Source organism: Patagioenas fasciata, chromosome 2, assembly GCF_037038585.1.
Source record: "Patagioenas fasciata isolate bPatFas1 chromosome 2, bPatFas1.hap1, whole genome shotgun sequence".
NCBI classification, from domain to species: domain Eukaryota; kingdom Metazoa; phylum Chordata; class Aves; order Columbiformes; family Columbidae; genus Patagioenas; species Patagioenas fasciata.
The window spans coordinates 35,177,115-35,194,043 of NC_092521.1; the positions used below are offsets into that span (position 1 = coordinate 35,177,115).

General features: G+C 34.5%; 1 protein-coding gene and 1 long non-coding RNA gene across 3 annotated transcripts in view; one reads left to right on the forward strand and one right to left on the reverse strand.

Moving 5' to 3' along the window:
* The window catches only part of TRPA1 (transient receptor potential cation channel subfamily A member 1), a 37,384-nt gene extending 21,125 nt beyond the window's left edge, over positions 1-16,259 (forward strand). The window contains exons 15-27 of the mRNA XM_065832387.2: positions 610-703; positions 1,339-1,398; positions 2,720-2,818; positions 3,681-3,751; positions 4,225-4,372; positions 7,249-7,338; positions 7,548-7,717; positions 9,724-9,853; positions 9,986-10,168; positions 11,136-11,204; positions 12,562-12,672; positions 13,187-13,284; positions 15,203-16,259. Of these exons, the coding sequence (XP_065688459.1) occupies positions 610-703; positions 1,339-1,398; positions 2,720-2,818; positions 3,681-3,751; positions 4,225-4,372; positions 7,249-7,338; positions 7,548-7,717; positions 9,724-9,853; positions 9,986-10,168; positions 11,136-11,204; positions 12,562-12,672; positions 13,187-13,284; positions 15,203-15,434 (1,555 nt within the window). The 3' untranslated portion in view covers positions 15,435-16,259. The remainder of the gene's footprint in view (positions 1-609; positions 704-1,338; positions 1,399-2,719; positions 2,819-3,680; positions 3,752-4,224; positions 4,373-7,248; positions 7,339-7,547; positions 7,718-9,723; positions 9,854-9,985; positions 10,169-11,135; positions 11,205-12,561; positions 12,673-13,186; positions 13,285-15,202) is intronic.
* On the reverse strand, positions 3,979-12,711 carry LOC139827149 (uncharacterized). Of its 2 annotated transcripts, XR_011737399.1 has the most exons (5): positions 12,580-12,711; positions 11,635-11,741; positions 10,319-10,408; positions 9,934-10,010; positions 3,979-4,325 (listed from the first exon to the last, which is right to left on the reverse strand). It is a non-coding gene; the product is annotated as an uncharacterized lncRNA (long non-coding RNA). The 2 variants fall into 2 exon arrangements; XR_011737400.1 differs by lacking the exon at positions 11,635-11,741.
* Positions 16,260-16,929: the final 670 nt, after the last annotated feature.

The window sequence follows — 16,929 nt, forward strand, 5'->3', positions numbered from 1 at the left end:
AATAAGTATTTCTTCCCATGTCTTCCCTATTCTTACATACATAATTTGGGTCTGTCGCATAATGCTTCGATACCTACAGAATTTTAATCAAAATGTAAGCGTAACTGATGCCATTCAAGAGATGGAATTAAAAATTTTTGTTTAAAATATGTTGCAAAAATTTAAAACTGTGACAGTTCAACTGCAGTTTAGAATATTTTATATTACAATCTAGTTAAGCCCCACGTCAGGAATAAAAATGTTGCACCGTTGCCTCTTAGTAAGAGTTTCAGGAACACTGCTAGTATTTTAGTGTGTTTATAATTACTCGCCTAATCTCGAAACACAAGATTCCAGCTTTAGTTCAAGTTTTATATTTTTTAGACGGTCTTAGTGTAGTTGATACTTTTCTGTTTAATTGACAACAGATTTTAAAATGGATCAGAGAAGCATCCAGAATAATACTCAATTACTCCTCAAACAGCTCATTTTCCAGTTGAGGGTAGTAAACTTGTTACATATTGTGATTTGCAAGACAGTACCTTAAGTAAAAGTCAAATAATCTAAAAGTAGTTAATTTAAAAGAGAAGCAGCTAATTCGTTTTCCATTATCTCAACTGATTTTTGCAGATGGGAAGAAGCTGTTGTGACATTCTCTCACTCTTCTAGTGCCAATAAGTGTCCTTTGCTGGAAATGGTTGAGTATCTTCCTGATTCATTTAAAGTAAGTTTTGTGCACATATTGAAGAAATGACTACACAAAAATACCTCTTAGTTCTACTGCAGCTTTTGCTATTGCTTTTCTAGTGCTACATACACTAATGTGTATTATTATAAAACAGAAACAATATACGTTCACAAATTTATTTAATTGTATTTTAGTCATAGTTTCAGGTTGCCCATTTTAATTTCTTTGGTGTTAGAGAAATCCTTATCTTCCTGATGTCAATGAAGTTCTAAGAGTATAAAAGTAGTATGAAAAGTAGTATAGGAATTATGGAAGTCAGAAGAGAACTGGATTCAAAACCATTTGAGATATTTTCACCTTCTGAGTTAACCATTAAATGACAGTACAGAAAAGCTTTTTCTTAAGCTAGCAATTGGCTTGGTATGAATGTATTCATAAACACTTCACATTTTATACCTGTAAACTAACATGTAGCCTTGTAAACTGCATAGTTTCATTATTCAAATCCTACATGGAATTTTATGTCTTCGAATCATACACCATAAAATCTGATTGAATCATCACTTCTGTTAGATGACTGCTGTATTTGAAGGTCATTTTCTTCAGGTGCAAACAATCTTGATGAATATTATCTATATCACATTAATTCACTTTTCTGTTTGTCTTCAAAGCTGGTTTTGGACAACTGTATAATTGAGTCTTCAGAGGAAAAAACCAGTCGAGACTTTTACGTAAGTGAAAAAAAAAATTGTGAAGACCGTACATTTCGTGCTCTCAGGATGGAATGTTAGCAGTGGTACATTATTTGCATAATAATTAAATTAGAAAGTCATCAATGTGGCTTTCAGTTACTAATACTGGACTACATTGTAATGCCTCAACTATTTTCTACGGTTGCAATTGTAATTCTGTAGTTGGTAAATTAAAATCAGCCAATACTTGATTTATGAATAATTCAGTAGTTATTAATCAATAACTGTATTTGAATCTGTGCTTTTAATGTGTCTTTGGCAAAAACTCCTCAGTATTAGAATGACTTTTAAAAAGCACTTCACCAGATACTAGCTATCTTCAACTATTAGTCTCTTTTTTCTTGTTGTTCTCAGCAAAGACGCAGATTTAATTCTCTTTATTGCCTGTGTAACGCTGAAATGAACACATATTTCACTTGAAAGCTTGGAAGTATACAATTGGTATACTTTAACATGTATGACAAGCTGTATGACAGAAAACACAGGTGACTGATCTCATTTTATCCTTTGGGCTGCAAACAGTTTTGAAGTTTGGTTTCTGTAGTCGTCATGCTCGTGCATTTTAACAAGTTTAACATTTAACTTGAGCAATCTATAGACTTTATCTTTACTGTGTTAACTCTTGCAATCAAGCTGGGTATCCAAGGTCATGTATATTTCAAGATAACAGTGATAAAAGACATAATATCTATTTATACATATCAAAAGCATGCGTATCATAAGTAGTACACTTGTCATCAATAATTCACAGTGTTCAGTGTGTTTCTTTTTTTAAAATTTTTCTCCAAAATCTTAAGCAATAAATTACTTCCACAGAGCTAAGGAGAAATGAATGTTCTACAAATATGTTATCTTTTTGAAAACCTCCTTATGAATTATTACATTGGATTGTGTCTAAATCACTAATGGAAGAATTGTAAATTTTTTGCTTCTATTGTGTTATCAAAGCCATACAACTTTTAAAAACAAGCTTTTATTCAAAGTGAACATTAAAACAAATTGCCTATCAGAATAACATTTTTAAACTGTGATATTTAAAGAAGAAATGTGTACTTTTTATTTTACAATGAAAAATAACTACGTGTTTAATCATTTTACAGTCACAGATGTGTATCTTGATGGCATGTGTTCACTGGCAGAGTGACCAACAATTAGTAAACATCAGTGTTCTCATTACTGTAACACAATATGCTTTCTTTTTTTTCTCTAAAGGAGAACATTTCAAAAATTAAGCCAATTGTCTCAATCTTAGATTATCAGTTTCATCACATTTAAATACTGGCATATGTTTATTATTCAGATTGAATATAACTTCAGATATCTTCAGTGTCCTCTGACACTTAACAAGAAACTAAAGGAAGGTGAAGAGATCTTCTATGAACCACTTACCACTTTAAATGTGAGTTCTTCTGTGACATCATTCCACTCTGTCTTGCTTTAGATAAAATCAAGGAGTTTGCATTTTTATCATAATATTTCTTTTCCAACACTTATAACTGTATATTTAAAGTATACTGGAATGAAGTATGTGACAAAATTCTTGTAGTCTAACTAGTAAGTATTATAATGTTTATCTTTGGTTTAGATAAAAAATGTTAATTTATTTAAACAACTACGCATGTTTCAAGGCAACATGCTGGAAATGCAGGTAATACATCAAAGAAAAGCGTACTCCAGTCATTGTATTAATAGTGTCCATGCACTGGAATGCAATGCATTGAAAAACCTGACAAAAGACCCTTTTGCATATGCTAACTGCAAAATACTTTCTGTGCCTAAAATAAATTTTCTGTTCTTGCACACTGACTATTTTTGTCAGAAAGTGTTTACAGAACAAACTTTCTGTCTTAATTTGATTAATTTTGGAGCTTCATGTCAGCAATTAGACTTGGTATACTGACTAATAATAAATAAATATTTTCTAGGTAAATGTAACTCAAAAAACTTCGTCATCTCACATGTATAGTTGGCAAAGTGTTTGCTCCTGAAAAATCATGTAATGTTCAGTCTTATTTCTAGGCAAAATATGCTGTTTGTGTACAGTTATTTTTTGAAGCTTGAAATAGAGTAACAGAGCAGCAGAGGAGAAAAGACAGCAACAGCTTTGGGCTGGAGTGCATATACAGAAGAAATCTGGAATATTTTACAGGAATTTTACTTTTTATTGGGCTAATATTCAAGTAAAGAAGGTGACCTAGCCAGTTCTGTAAGCACTTAGCTAGATGAGATGACTTTGATCCTTTTGCGTTCTGGTTTTGTAGGCCATGGTACGCCACAATCGCATGGAGCTGCTCAGTCATCCTGTGTGTAAAGAGTATTTGCTTATGAAATGGTAGGTGTATTTTAATGTACATAAAATATTGCATGTCAGGATGAAAGTTATTGTGCCTGACAGTTGTTTACTAGGATGTACATATTTATAGTATTGACTGAAGCAAAAGTTTTTTTCCATGTGACCTTTCATAAGCATATTTAGAGTATGCTTATGATTGATTATCCTATAAAATGTAGCTTAGAATTTAGTAATGATTCTTTGATATTTACAGCAAAGACAACCTCTATGTTTGTTTCCACTTTATTGCAAAAGTATATAATAGGATTGACAAGTTAAAAAGGAGAGAAACAATATTTCAGAATGACCGATACACTTTTGACTACATGAAGTTCGATGAACACATTCATCACAAAAGGAAGTTAAAAGCAATGTTTATTTTCTCATCTTGAAAACATTGTTGACTGTTACATTTGAATGCATGTTCTTCTAAATTTGTGACGTGCAGTAACTTTAATGTTCTTACTTTCAAGGATGGCCTATGGGTTTCGAGCACATCTAATGAATTTAGGCATATATTCTCTCGGTCTCATCCCACTGACTCTTCTGGTCACTCACATACAGCCAGGAAAACCTTTGAATGGAACAGAGATCTATGAAGCAAGACCATTAGAATATGAGGTACTGAGTTTTCTTACTAGTTACGATATGTTTAGGATTTTTATATTAAAAAACAGATGTTTATTTAAATAATTTATAGAATTATTTATGATTTAGCAACTACAAGTAATAGAATTGAAGTTGATATTTTTAAACATTCAGCAGCAACTTCTGTAGATAATTTTCAGTTCTCGTTTCTTATTTTTAATCTTTACTAAGAATTTCACATCTGGTACATGATTATTTCAACTTCTTCCCTGGAGTGAAATATTTCTTCAGTGTTGAAGAAAAAGGATTAATGTGTGTTTAACTATGAAAATACAGAAAACAGTGGATTTTTAGCTTTTTATATGCTTTATATTTTCAAAAAAAAAAAAAAGCAAATTTTATATGGAAACAGTAGTCACTAATAAAGTGGTTCGGGGTATTCAAATACAGCTTGCTTTGCCTGTATTATGTATTTCCCTCCAGGCCCAGTATTTCTTCACTAGGTTCATAAACTACGATGCCAAGGCAGAACACTTTTTGCCAGTCTGTGTATAGCTAACTTGTGTATAACAGTAGTGAAAAATGAAAGAGCAGAATTTAGTCATATATGGATAGAAAACTCCATTAAAGGTTCTTAAGTGTATTGTTTGTTTGTTTGTTTCTATAATCCCTGTTTATAAACTTAAAAGAGAAAAATAGAAAAAATGGTGTTCTGCCAACATGTGAATGATATATCCCCATTTTGGAATTACGATATCTCAAAATGAAAAACTTTATTTGTAAGCAAAGTACATATGCATCATAGTTTTGAATCACTTTTGAATGTTTGTCTCCCAGTCACATACACTATATGCATTGGATGGAAACAATGTGGCCATAAGAAAAGCAAACAAGCATGAACCTTGTCTCAGGATAAGCCTGTCCTCCATAGATACTTTTGACTTGCGAAGAGACAAAGCTCAAACTTTTTCAGAAGCTGGAACTGGAGTAATTAGGACACAGTGAACCGAAGAAGTTAGACTTGCCAGGTCCACCACTACAGGAGAATGAAGCTTTAGAAAAGAAAGACATGTTGGTGCAACTGGTTGATGTCCATTTGTGCGTGCTTCCTTCCTGCAGTTAAAACTAAGCAGTGTTCTGTCTTTTGAGAAGGCTGTGTTGTCCCTAAGCTGAGCCTTACTAGGCTTCCAGAGAAGGAACTGCAAGTTCTGCTGTTTATTGAACCTGTGAGTACAACTCACGTGTAGTGTTACACTCCTGTGTCTATTATGAAGGGCAGGAGAGTCACAGAGTTCTATCTCCATGACATGGAGTGAGATATTCTGAGAAGAGATCCCTGCACCATTAGCCCTGAAACAGTAACACATTGGTGTTAATGGAGGCAAGATTTTGCTGTGTGGCAAACTTCTCAAATGATCCATTTCAAATAAGTGATTTTATCACTAAAACCAATGATTTTGGCAAGAAAAAAATAACAGAGGCAAGAAAATATTTTACAGTTCTTTTGGGAGAGAAAAAACAAACTGAAAAAGAAACTAAAAAAGAATATGCTACTAGAAACATGAAATAAAATAAACTCAAGGGTTATAAAAGGCTCATGAGGATATCCTGATATGTGAAAAAGTCTGGAGAATCATATGCCAAGCCCAGTAGGTACGAGATTCTCAAACATTCAGAAGCCAGAAGAACCATCAGGACTGGAAGAATTCATGCTCCACTAACTCACCTCCCTGGTGGAAGACAGGACAGTGACAGGAGCTGTGTACAGCAGACAGAGAATGACTCAGACTGACCCAGCTCCATGAATCATCAGAAACTGGGTGGAAGAAGCATAGTTGGAAGAGGGAGTCCTGTCCTTCAGCGAGGAGCAATGCCAGCTGATGGGGAAGCACTGCGCTTAACAGAAGCCGTGAAGGTGCTGCCTGAGAGACCAGAGCAACACCAGCATCCATGAAATGTCATGCACTGGAGGAGACAGTGTTCCCATGGCTCAGTAATGGGAATGGAGTGGGGATGCCAGCTCTGTAGGGAGCAGAATGTTACAGAATTTGGTGTTGTACTCTCAATTCAGGTTAAAGAGGGACAACGTGACTTGGCAAATGCTGATGTGTATGGCAGCACCACTGAAAAGTGAATTTGTCGTCTGCCTGTGTGTTAACGAAGCCTCAGGTGGGGAATCAGCTCTACAAGTTATTCAATAAAGATTAAATTCACCATTGTTATCTACGCCAGTAGAAAGAATTCTTTGCCTACGCTAGTTGTGAAGGGAGACATCAAAGGGAGCAGCCACATAAGGATGCAAGGACTTCCAATTTGTCCAGAGACTTCTGTTTCCATTCTGGATACTGCAATATGATAGTGAAGTTATGGACAACAGAATTTGTCTTTATGTTAATCCAGTGGCAAAATATATTTTAACTGAGGTATAAATACTGCAGTTCCCAAACTCAAATAGTAGCAGAAGCTGCACAGCAACTATTTATCGTGGGAATGCACAGACTGTCATACCTGGTTTGAATAACTTAAACACAATACACGTGAAACAGAATACACAATAAATATTAGTAAAACAGAATCTAGGTAGTAGTAAGTTTATTTGAAGCAAGCTAACAGAGTTTCTGAACTTGGCAGTATAATATACATGGTGTTTCTAAAAGATGGACCCAATCACTAAATCACGAACTGCACGTGAATGAAACTCTACAGTCCATGCAGCAGGTGGAAGGAGCATAGAGCATTTATAAAAAGGTTCCTAAAATTTGATAACTCATTAAACCACAAATTTTTGGGTTATTTTTAACATGTTTGATCCATCTTTTTGAAACACCCTCTATCTGTAGTAGGTAGAGCTAAAATAAACGTTCACGTAGTAGTTTCTAATTTGTTTTCTGCTCTCATTTTTATTTCAGAATTCATACTTCACAAGAGTGTGTATGTGTTTAGTTTTAATTATGAGTTTACTGGGAATCTGCAAAGAAATATTTCAGCTCATTCAGCAGGTAAATACATCGAGAAATAAGATTAATCAGACAGTGTGCTTGCATAGCAGTTTGTGTGATATTGAAACAAATCTGATTTTCCCTCATTAAAAGGGAAATACCAATTTATATAAGACTAACAGTGAGAAGAGGATTTAAATAGTTTATGGTATTCAGTCCTTTGATGATGCATGGCTTGTAAATATGTATCTGTCTCTCTTAAATCCTAGAAATTGAAATATTTGTTGGATTACTCCAATCTACTGGACTGGACAATTTATACTACAAGCATAATTTTTGTGTCTTCTTTATTTATTAATACACCAGCTCATTTGCAGTGGGAATGTGGAGCAATTGCTGTATACTTGTCTTGGATGAACTTCTTGCTTTACCTTCAACGGTAAAAGTTATTGACATGCTTTATAATAAAATACTTGTAATATTTTCAGATATCTTATGTATCCTAAACCATGACTGATCAAGTCTGATAGCCCTATTTTTTTGTTTTTTTCCCAAGCAGTGCAAGTTTCAAGATCAGGACCACAGGAATTTTTTAACCTAATGAACTGTAAAGCAGTTTTGAGTGTTTTTCTTGTAGAGAATCACAACATGTGTTGTGGCAACTAAAGAAATAACGAGATTTATTTTAATGTTAAATAAGCAAAGCCATCACATTTACATTTTGAAAAATGTGTGTTATCATACTGTATAGACTTTCACTTAAAAAATTAATTACAAGAATCAAAAGGAAGTCTATTTTTATAAGTAACATGCGGGAGAAGGTGAATTCTCTTATCATTTTACAGATTAAATGGCACACCCCACGTTTTAAAACCATAATGTCCTGTAAAAGAACTATAATAGAGGAAATTACTTTTTAGTTGAAATTAGGTTTGTTTACTGCCATTCATGATCTTAATACTGTCACTGGTACAATAGTTTCCACAAGTCATGGCCTGCAGGATTGCTGAGTGAAGGGGAGAGTAGTGGGGGTGTAGTGCTTACAGCTAATAAATTAAACATCTTTGTGCCTGAGCAGGACAACCTGGCACAAAGATGAGGTGTGGCTGATCAGCAAGAAAACGATGATTTGGAGCTGTTCAGAAAATAAGGATGACAGTACGTGATAACACTGCATATATGCTCTTCTGATTCTTGTCATATATATGCATTAATCACTCTCATGAGGTCTGACAGACAGACAAACTTGGCATTTGCTGATTAATTTCAGGATCATTTTACTGTAGCTGAGATGTTTAAGGACAAGGTTTGTAAACAGAGTTAATGTCATGAAGACAGAGTATCTTTATAGTACTGCCTCTGCTGGCAAACCTCCTCCTACTTGTGCATGACCTTAGATGACCAATGAATGGGCAGCTCTTCTTTCGTGTGCTGTGGGCAAAATGAGGGTTGAACCTAAGGAGTAAAAAGCAAATTAATGATTGCCCAACCTTTCTTCTTCTGCTCGATGAAATGCTTCCCCAACCTGGATATTTTTCATATGTATAGCAATAGAACCCTACACATAATTTTTCTAACTCATTTCTAACTCCATTGACTTCAAGGGAGTTTTGCCTGATAAATAGCGAATAAATAGCAGAAGAAAGGGTTTACTTTCCTTCCAGATTAATCTTTTCAGCCTCACACATAATATTTCAGGGGGAAAATCCTGTGGAGGGATTTTCTCAGTTGCTACTGTTGTAGCATGAAACACTCATCTGGTCCCTGAATTTGGCAGAAGAAATGAATTCCCAAGTTCAGGTGTGGGGGGGAAAGTAGCTTAATCTGTTTTATGACAATGCATGTTCTGAGATCTGGTTTCTGTGTAAGCCAAGAATGGGAGACGCTTGCCAGAAGACAGACTGTTGTTAGAAACACAGGTGTCTTAAAACTGTGCTACTCCCCTTCTCTTCCTGAGCAATGTGTTTGTTTTCGTTGGCTTGTTTTCCATACTTTGTAGTGTCATAAAAAGCAAAATGTTTTAAAATCAGGCTTGTGACTGCTAGGTGGATCATGGTGCCAGTTGCTATTTTGCTTCAAATAGCAGCAAAAAATGTGATAATTTCCTAATGTTATTACTCCGAGTGCAAGAGTTGTACAATATTGTACAACTGTGGGTATGGAGAGAGTAGAAGTTGTTCACAAAAAAGAAGATCTTGAAGAAGTACTGCTCTTGTGCATTAAAATAAAAGATTATGTAGTTTAGGGTTGCGGTAAATAAGGTCACTTGCATTCTTTATGATGTGAAAGTACATTTCCATACCATCTCAGAATGTCTCAGAGAGGCAAAATGTCTCTTTTCAGATATGAAAATTAAGATTACTTATTGCCTCACATAAATAACTGTAAAAAACTTGAAACTTAATATTTAATTGTGCATATCTGTTCTGTTTACTCATTCTCTAGATTTGAAAATTATGGCATCTATGTTGTGATGTTCTGGGAAATATTGAGGACTTTGATTCGGATTGCTGTTGTTTTCTTTTTCCTGATACTGGCCTTTGGACTCAGTTTCTTTGTCCTGTTGGGTTCACAGGTTCGTGGAATGTCACAGTTAATTTTTTATCTTTATAAGTTTTATTTTTGACTAAAAATCTCAAGAGGTTATTTACAAACCTCAACGGTTCATTTTTTTTTTCTCGTTTTTGGTGTTTCTTCTTTTTTGCAGCAAACATACAGCACGCCTCTGCTTTCTGTAATGAAGACATTTGCAATGATGTTGGGAGACATTAATTACCACGATGCATTCCTTGATCCATTACTAAGCAACGAATTACCCTATCCATTCCTGAGTTACACAGTTCTCATTATATTTACCTTGCTTATTCCAATCCTTCTTATGAACTTGCTAGTAAGTACGCTAATTAATATATAAAAAGTGGATAAGCACAGGTATATACACAGTTTTAGCATATCGAATTACTATAGTGCTTATTTATGACATTCCTTCATTATTAAACAAATTGATATTTTCATTAACATATTAAAAGTTTGCCTTTACCTGGACATTTTTTTGTTCCAGTTTACTGTTCTGAATGTTTTCCCATAATTAAGTCTTGCAGGGTAATTCTGTATAATCTTTAGGTAGTACCTGTGATGGAATTGAATTGGAGCTGCAATGTATTATTATGAGGTCTTGATAAAGAAAATTGGTGAACAAAGATGTTAAGAAGTACTTTGATAAATGTGTACTTTCTAGCGTAGACATAGTCTTAATTGTTCAATGCCTTGCTGTAGCATAACCTGGATCTAATAATATTTATAATATTAAAAAAAAAAAAAAAAACACAAAAAAGCCAAAACCTAGATCTTCATTGCACACAAACCAGCAGTCAGCAGCAGTGTTAAAACTAACGAATTAGCCTGACCTGAAAAAAAGAATCAGAAAACCTGATAATGATGAGAAGGGCAGAAAACGTAATACATGTTCAGCCATGCTCCATTCAATGTCAATTTTTTTTAGGCAATCGGGTGTCTATATGAGTTGAGCAATGCAAATCAAACGTTTCAGGTTTTTTAAGTTATTTATTACTGCCTTGATCCTGTTCAATCAATAGATCAAGTTTTTAACATAAGAGCAGTAATGAAGAATCAGAAAGAAGGAATGTTATTCTTGATGAAGATTTGAAGTAGCTCTTTAGTGCCTTACTGATATGGATTTTCCAAATATGCATATAAGGGGTATGTTTCCAAATTCACATGAAACAAAATAAATTTAACTTTATAGAAATTCTGGATTTAAATATGAATATAAGAAATATAACTAAAATCGCAGACTATGAAAAAATGCATAATGAAATCTTTGTTGATATTTTTAGATTGGTTTGGCTGTTGGGGACATAGCAGAAGTACAAAAATATGCTGCACTCAAAAGGATTGCAATGCAAGTAAGTAGCATACTATAGAAGCACCAACTATAGGAAATGGATATCGTTGTTAGAACACCATTTAGATTATTAGCTGATTTATCATCAACAACCCTAACATCTTTAACATCTCTGTAAAGCAAATTAGTGAACACAGGCATCCTATTCTGAGTCTCATTTTCAGTCCTATGAGTCATTGTCAAGGAAATGTGTAAGCAAATGCATTTCTAAGGAACTTTTGAACAGTCAGTTCAATGAATTCTGAGTTATTCCAACAACAGAATCTCAAAATCAGTATATGCAATGTTTGAAATTGGAGAGTTACCTTTAAGAAGAGAATTGATGAAGTGGAAAGAAGGCCAATGTACACAGAAATCAAAAGGAGAGGTGTGCACAGACAGAACACTCAAGAACAGGAATAGATCAGAAATAGCTTCTGGTAGTCACGTACCTTTAAATTGTGTGCTGTACTGGCTTAGTTCAAACGTATTCCGAGAATTCCCTTCTAAAGAAATATTTCCTTCCAAGAGATATTGCTTTTGCTAGAGATACAAATTACTAAAGCAGAGATATAAGGGCAGTTCTTGTAGCAGTGAATGTTTTTTACCTGTTTCAGGTATTTCTTTACCAACAGAATGCTCAGGAAGGGTGGTGTCCTGCAGCTTCAGACAGTTTTATGAAATATTTTTTAACCATATAACCTTCTATATGTTTGACAGGATTATAGTTGTCTATAATAAGTTTATACTGTACATCTTGTTTGTTTAGATACATGTGCTCAGTATTTCTGTAGCAATTTGAGAATGACTGGAAAGGTAGCATCTTCTGAAAAGGCACTCATATGTAACATACTTGTTTCTACCCGAAGGAAAACTTTTCTCACAGGCCTTCCACTTGCATCTTAATCTATTCTGGCTCTGTCATAACCTAGTAAAAGGATATAGCATAACAGAAAAGAGAGGGATCACCCTCTTTCCCATTATTATTTGGTCTTAAAACCCATGGCTACTATAGGTATTACATCTTTTGAACATTTCTGCCCTGTAATTCTATACAGCAGCCCCCAGTGTACTAAGAGGCTATTCAAGCCATTACACAAGAGCTAGCTCAATTTTGAAGCCATTTTAATTGTGAGAGTGCATCTATATGTGGAGTAATTAATTCTGCTGAGTTACTCAATACTGCTATGACTAGATGCTTTTAGTGTCTGGCCTGAACTGTTCAAATATTATACCATTGTTTGCAGCACAGATATCCTCTGAGACTTGACATCTAGTAATAGTACTTTGAATATAGTGGCATGATGGTTATTTTCACAACATAACATGTCTTTATCTTAAAAGAATATATCTTGTTCTAAATGCAAAACTATGCTTAGGTTAATCTTCACACCAACCTGGAGAAGAAGCTGCCATTTTGGTTCTTAAGTCGGGTGGACCAGGAATCAATCACTGTGTATCCCAACAGGCCAAGATACTGTGGATTTATGGTAAGATGGTGAATCTTAGGCTAAAGAATTCTTACTAGAATATGCTATGATAGACTTACTTTGTACAGAGATTGCTAGGAACATTGCATTACTAAGACTCAACCATTAACTGACATCAGTGGAATCATGATTAAACATTGACTATCTCCAGTGAAAATGATAAATCAATTTGAGTACAGCCTAACTCATTCAGATATAGTGTTTGCATTCTCAGTGATCTGTAACTTTTTAATGTGGGACGTGCTACAGAAGTTATTCAGACAGAAAATAGAATTACTCCCGTTTGTCATTTCTTCTTTTATTTGTTTACTTTTCATTTCAGCTGTTGTTGGTAGACTGAATTTCCTGATTAAACAAATTTTGCAAAACAAGTGTTTAATATGCAAAAAAATAACTTCACAACAGAAACAGCTTTAACACTGTGGGGAGACTTTCACCATTCATTTATTTGGGATTTTTAATCTGTTATCAGACTATAATATATGATTGCATTTTGGTTCTATGTTTTGTTTAGAGTGTGTTCCAGTATTGCTTTGGGTGTGAGGACTCTACAACAGATGCACAGAGCACTGATACAACGTTAGAGCTGGAAGTTCTGAAGCAGAAGTACAGGTATTTGTTGTGTTATTTTACTGCTGTAAAAATAAGTAGAATCAATATTACAAATATACTCCTATTAAAAACAAAACAAACCAACCAAACAAACAAAAACAAAAACAACTTTTCCAGAGCTCCATACTGTACCTAAAAAGTAAAATTCAATGTAGCTAGTGCCCTTAAGTAAGCTTCCTCACTATGGTAACTTAGTATTTTATGTTCTGTAGTGTATTTACCTTCAAAATACTTGTATGGTAGAGAAATATTTTTATCCCATGGAAGAGAAAGCGGACAGGCTTGTTTGCTCATTAAAGTAAACTGAAGTAATGGGGAGAATGCATTTTTGTTTCAGAATTAGAGGTTTGTGTATGGAGGTTTTCAAGGGTTATTTTAAACTCACAATTGATGTAATTCCAATTGCTTTGCAAATTTACACTATCTGTAACCAACTTTCCACTGGTCCAATGGTAAATCTGCTTCAGATTGTTTCCCCAAAAAAGGATTGGTGTCCTGGTTTCCCTTCGAACAAATCATCTGTTTCCTGGAGCCTTGGAAGGAATTTTCTGTACTTATTATCCTTACTCACCAACATATCAGTCAGAATGGTTTCAGAAAAGCCTTCTGTGAACATACAGCTAGGAAAATCTATTCTTTCTCTACTTTACCTCACTCTCCCTTGCTCTTTTTTGCTCTTTTGTTTTCTCTTTTTCTTTCCTTTTCTCTCTCTCTCTCTCTTTTTTTTTTTTGATACACTATATTTTTCTCTCCCTGCACAGATTCTGATTCTGTATTTTTTGCATGAAGGACTTGGCAAGAGTTGAAGGGGTGAGAATACACCCTACAAATGCAGGCAAAACATGGAATTTAACAAGACTTTCTTCAAATCCATACTACATCAATATATTAGAAACCAGCATCAAACATACTCCTCTTTTTGCCCTCTAGAGAGGGAAGAAAACTATCATTTTATAAAATTAGAAAATTATTTGGAGTATAATAACTTGGGGCTGTGCCACTATGGAAAGTTATATTTACTGCTCTGAAAGTATTGGCTGAAAACTTTGTTTTACTATGTTGCTCGTCTGTTTTTACGCTCAGAGTTCAAAACAGAGTTCGGTTCCTACTGAAGACAGTGGCAATCAGTGCTGAGTGTATGTTCTTGTTTTTTGATCCAGAGTGGGATGTTTCTGCTTTGTATTAATGTTCACTGTTTGCTGTGCTATTTTAATTCTTGTTGGTTTCACACATCTAAAGAAGCCCCAAACAGTTCTTCACAGAGAATCTTTTCAGTAACTATGTTTTTCATGTTCTAATTTCATGAGACATTTTGAAAAACAGGTTTTAAAAAACCCTGAAAAGTCTGTTTGGTGGTATTATGAAGTTTCTAGACACATTTCCCATTTCTTTCATAAAAAATGACAGACGTTGTATTCTGTATGCGTCATACTAACCGATGTTAACTTTTTGTTTGTATCAATTGCATTTTGGATAGCACTCAAAAAGAGATCAATAAGTGCCTCATCACTGTCTCTCCTATGTTGTTAAAGTAGTTGTGAAGTTCACTAAATGTTTGTGGATTCTTAATTGCTATTGTAAATCTGGCCCTTTTTTCTTGCCCAATTACTTCAGTCAATAGCAAAAAATTTTGACAGAACGGTTGAGAAATTTAGTTTAAGAGCGAAGTTGCTCTTACCTTCAGTATATAATGTTATTTTTCTCAAGAATCAATAATTTTTTCTTTAATCCTATTTTCTGAAACCTGGAAAAGTACCACAGCTTGAAAAATTAAACATACTCCAGATAATATTTTTGTTAGTAGAGGGTGAAGTTGAGGACTGTTACGTCTTTTGCATCTGTAATTTTAATGACTGAAATGTTCTTTGAAACGAAATTACAAAGCCTGCTCTATGCATATTTTTTTCTCTTTTTTCAGGCTCAAAGATATATCAACACTGTTGGAAAAGCAACATGACCTCATTAAGTTGATTATACAAAAAATGGAGATAGTGTCAGAGGCTGAGGATGAAGACAGCAATGATTTATTTCAGCACAAGTTTAGGAAAAGGCAGTTAGAACACAAGAATAGTAAATGGGATACAGTGTTAAAAGCTGTTAAAACAAATGCATGTAACCAAAGCACAGAAAAGAACAATAGCTTCTTCTAGACATGACTATGATATCATGTTCTATTATCACTTTGTTTTACTGTAGGGTCACTTCTCTTAGTGTCTGTGCATCATGTTAATGTGATACATCATGTATTCAAGTATAAAAAAAGGCCAGATCCAAAAAAACGATGTAGGTACTCAAAACAGTATTTAAGGAGACTGAAGGTGTCTACATCCAAAACTGTGATCCTAGAAGTGGCTGGCTAATCAGGAAAGTGCCTAACTCACCAGATGCCAACCCTGCTGTTCTGACAGTTCCAAGGCTTCTGTCTAGAGCTGTTTCTGGATTTGGCCCTAGTGCTCTTAGGTCTGTACTTAATTACAATATTTCCTGTTATGAATATTTTTAGAACCGCCAAATTTTTAGAAATTTAAACTGTAATTATTTAGTATTCAGATGTTTTGAGTGAGCCAGTGGACTTTCTGTAGCTTAAAGAAAAAGTAAGAAACTAACCTGACGGATTGCACTGGAAGTTTTGCTGAGTAAGGACTGCAGGATCAGGCCTGAAAGGTAAGAAATAAAAAGATCACGAACACAGGGGAAGGACTGTTTTCTTTTGTGGATAACTATATGCAGTTCTCAGAGGGATCATTTGTACTGGCATGCACATAGCAACAATAGAATGACAAGTTAAATATTAGTCATTTACAACTTACTGTCCTTATACTGCTAATGTGATTTTGGCCTTCCTGATAACCTAAAAACTGATCTTGCTACTTCGGTATGCACTTTGGTTTTGTTGTTTATTTACTGGCTATTCAGTGCATTATGTAATATACAGTACTATGTCAAATGCGGAAATAAACATGTATTAAACTGTGTTTAAGAAGTATCTATTTGTTTCAAAAACAGTGCTAATAAAATAATTACGACTGTATGTGGTTGCAATACTCTGTGGTCTGCTTTTGAATTCAGGCATTTTCTTTAAGAACTTAATATACGTCAATTCTTCAGGCAAAGAACAATTATGATTACTGTTTATTTAAAAGGTAGCCACCAAAAGGTAATTCACAGAGTACAGAATTTGTCCAGTCTTCGGAAAACACAGGAAGATGCACTGTAAATTAGTGAGACTTGTGCCTTAAAATTGCCATGGATGACACATGAGGAAAATGCTTTCTCATCTGACTGCTTTATCCCAGCTTTGAGACTTTGAATGCTTGCCTGAGAAAGCAGGAGGTTATCTCTGGTTTTGCACACTCTGCTACACTTACCAAGGTGAACAGTTGCTCGTTATCTAATGGTGAATGGGATCTGTAGAGATTCAAGGACTTGGAGTTTTTCTCCTCACTAGCACAATTCATTGATACTTTTGAATCCTGTGGCATAAAGCCACGCCAGTTGTAACTGAAAAAGTTTGCTGTTAAAACTGAAGTTCTATTCTGGGTTTGCCTCCCAGAATCACCATAGGCATTTTGAATCTAAGTGTGACTGTAACAGTTTAGTTAAGTAACCGTTTAAGGTAGAATATAAGCATTTGGCTACTCCATT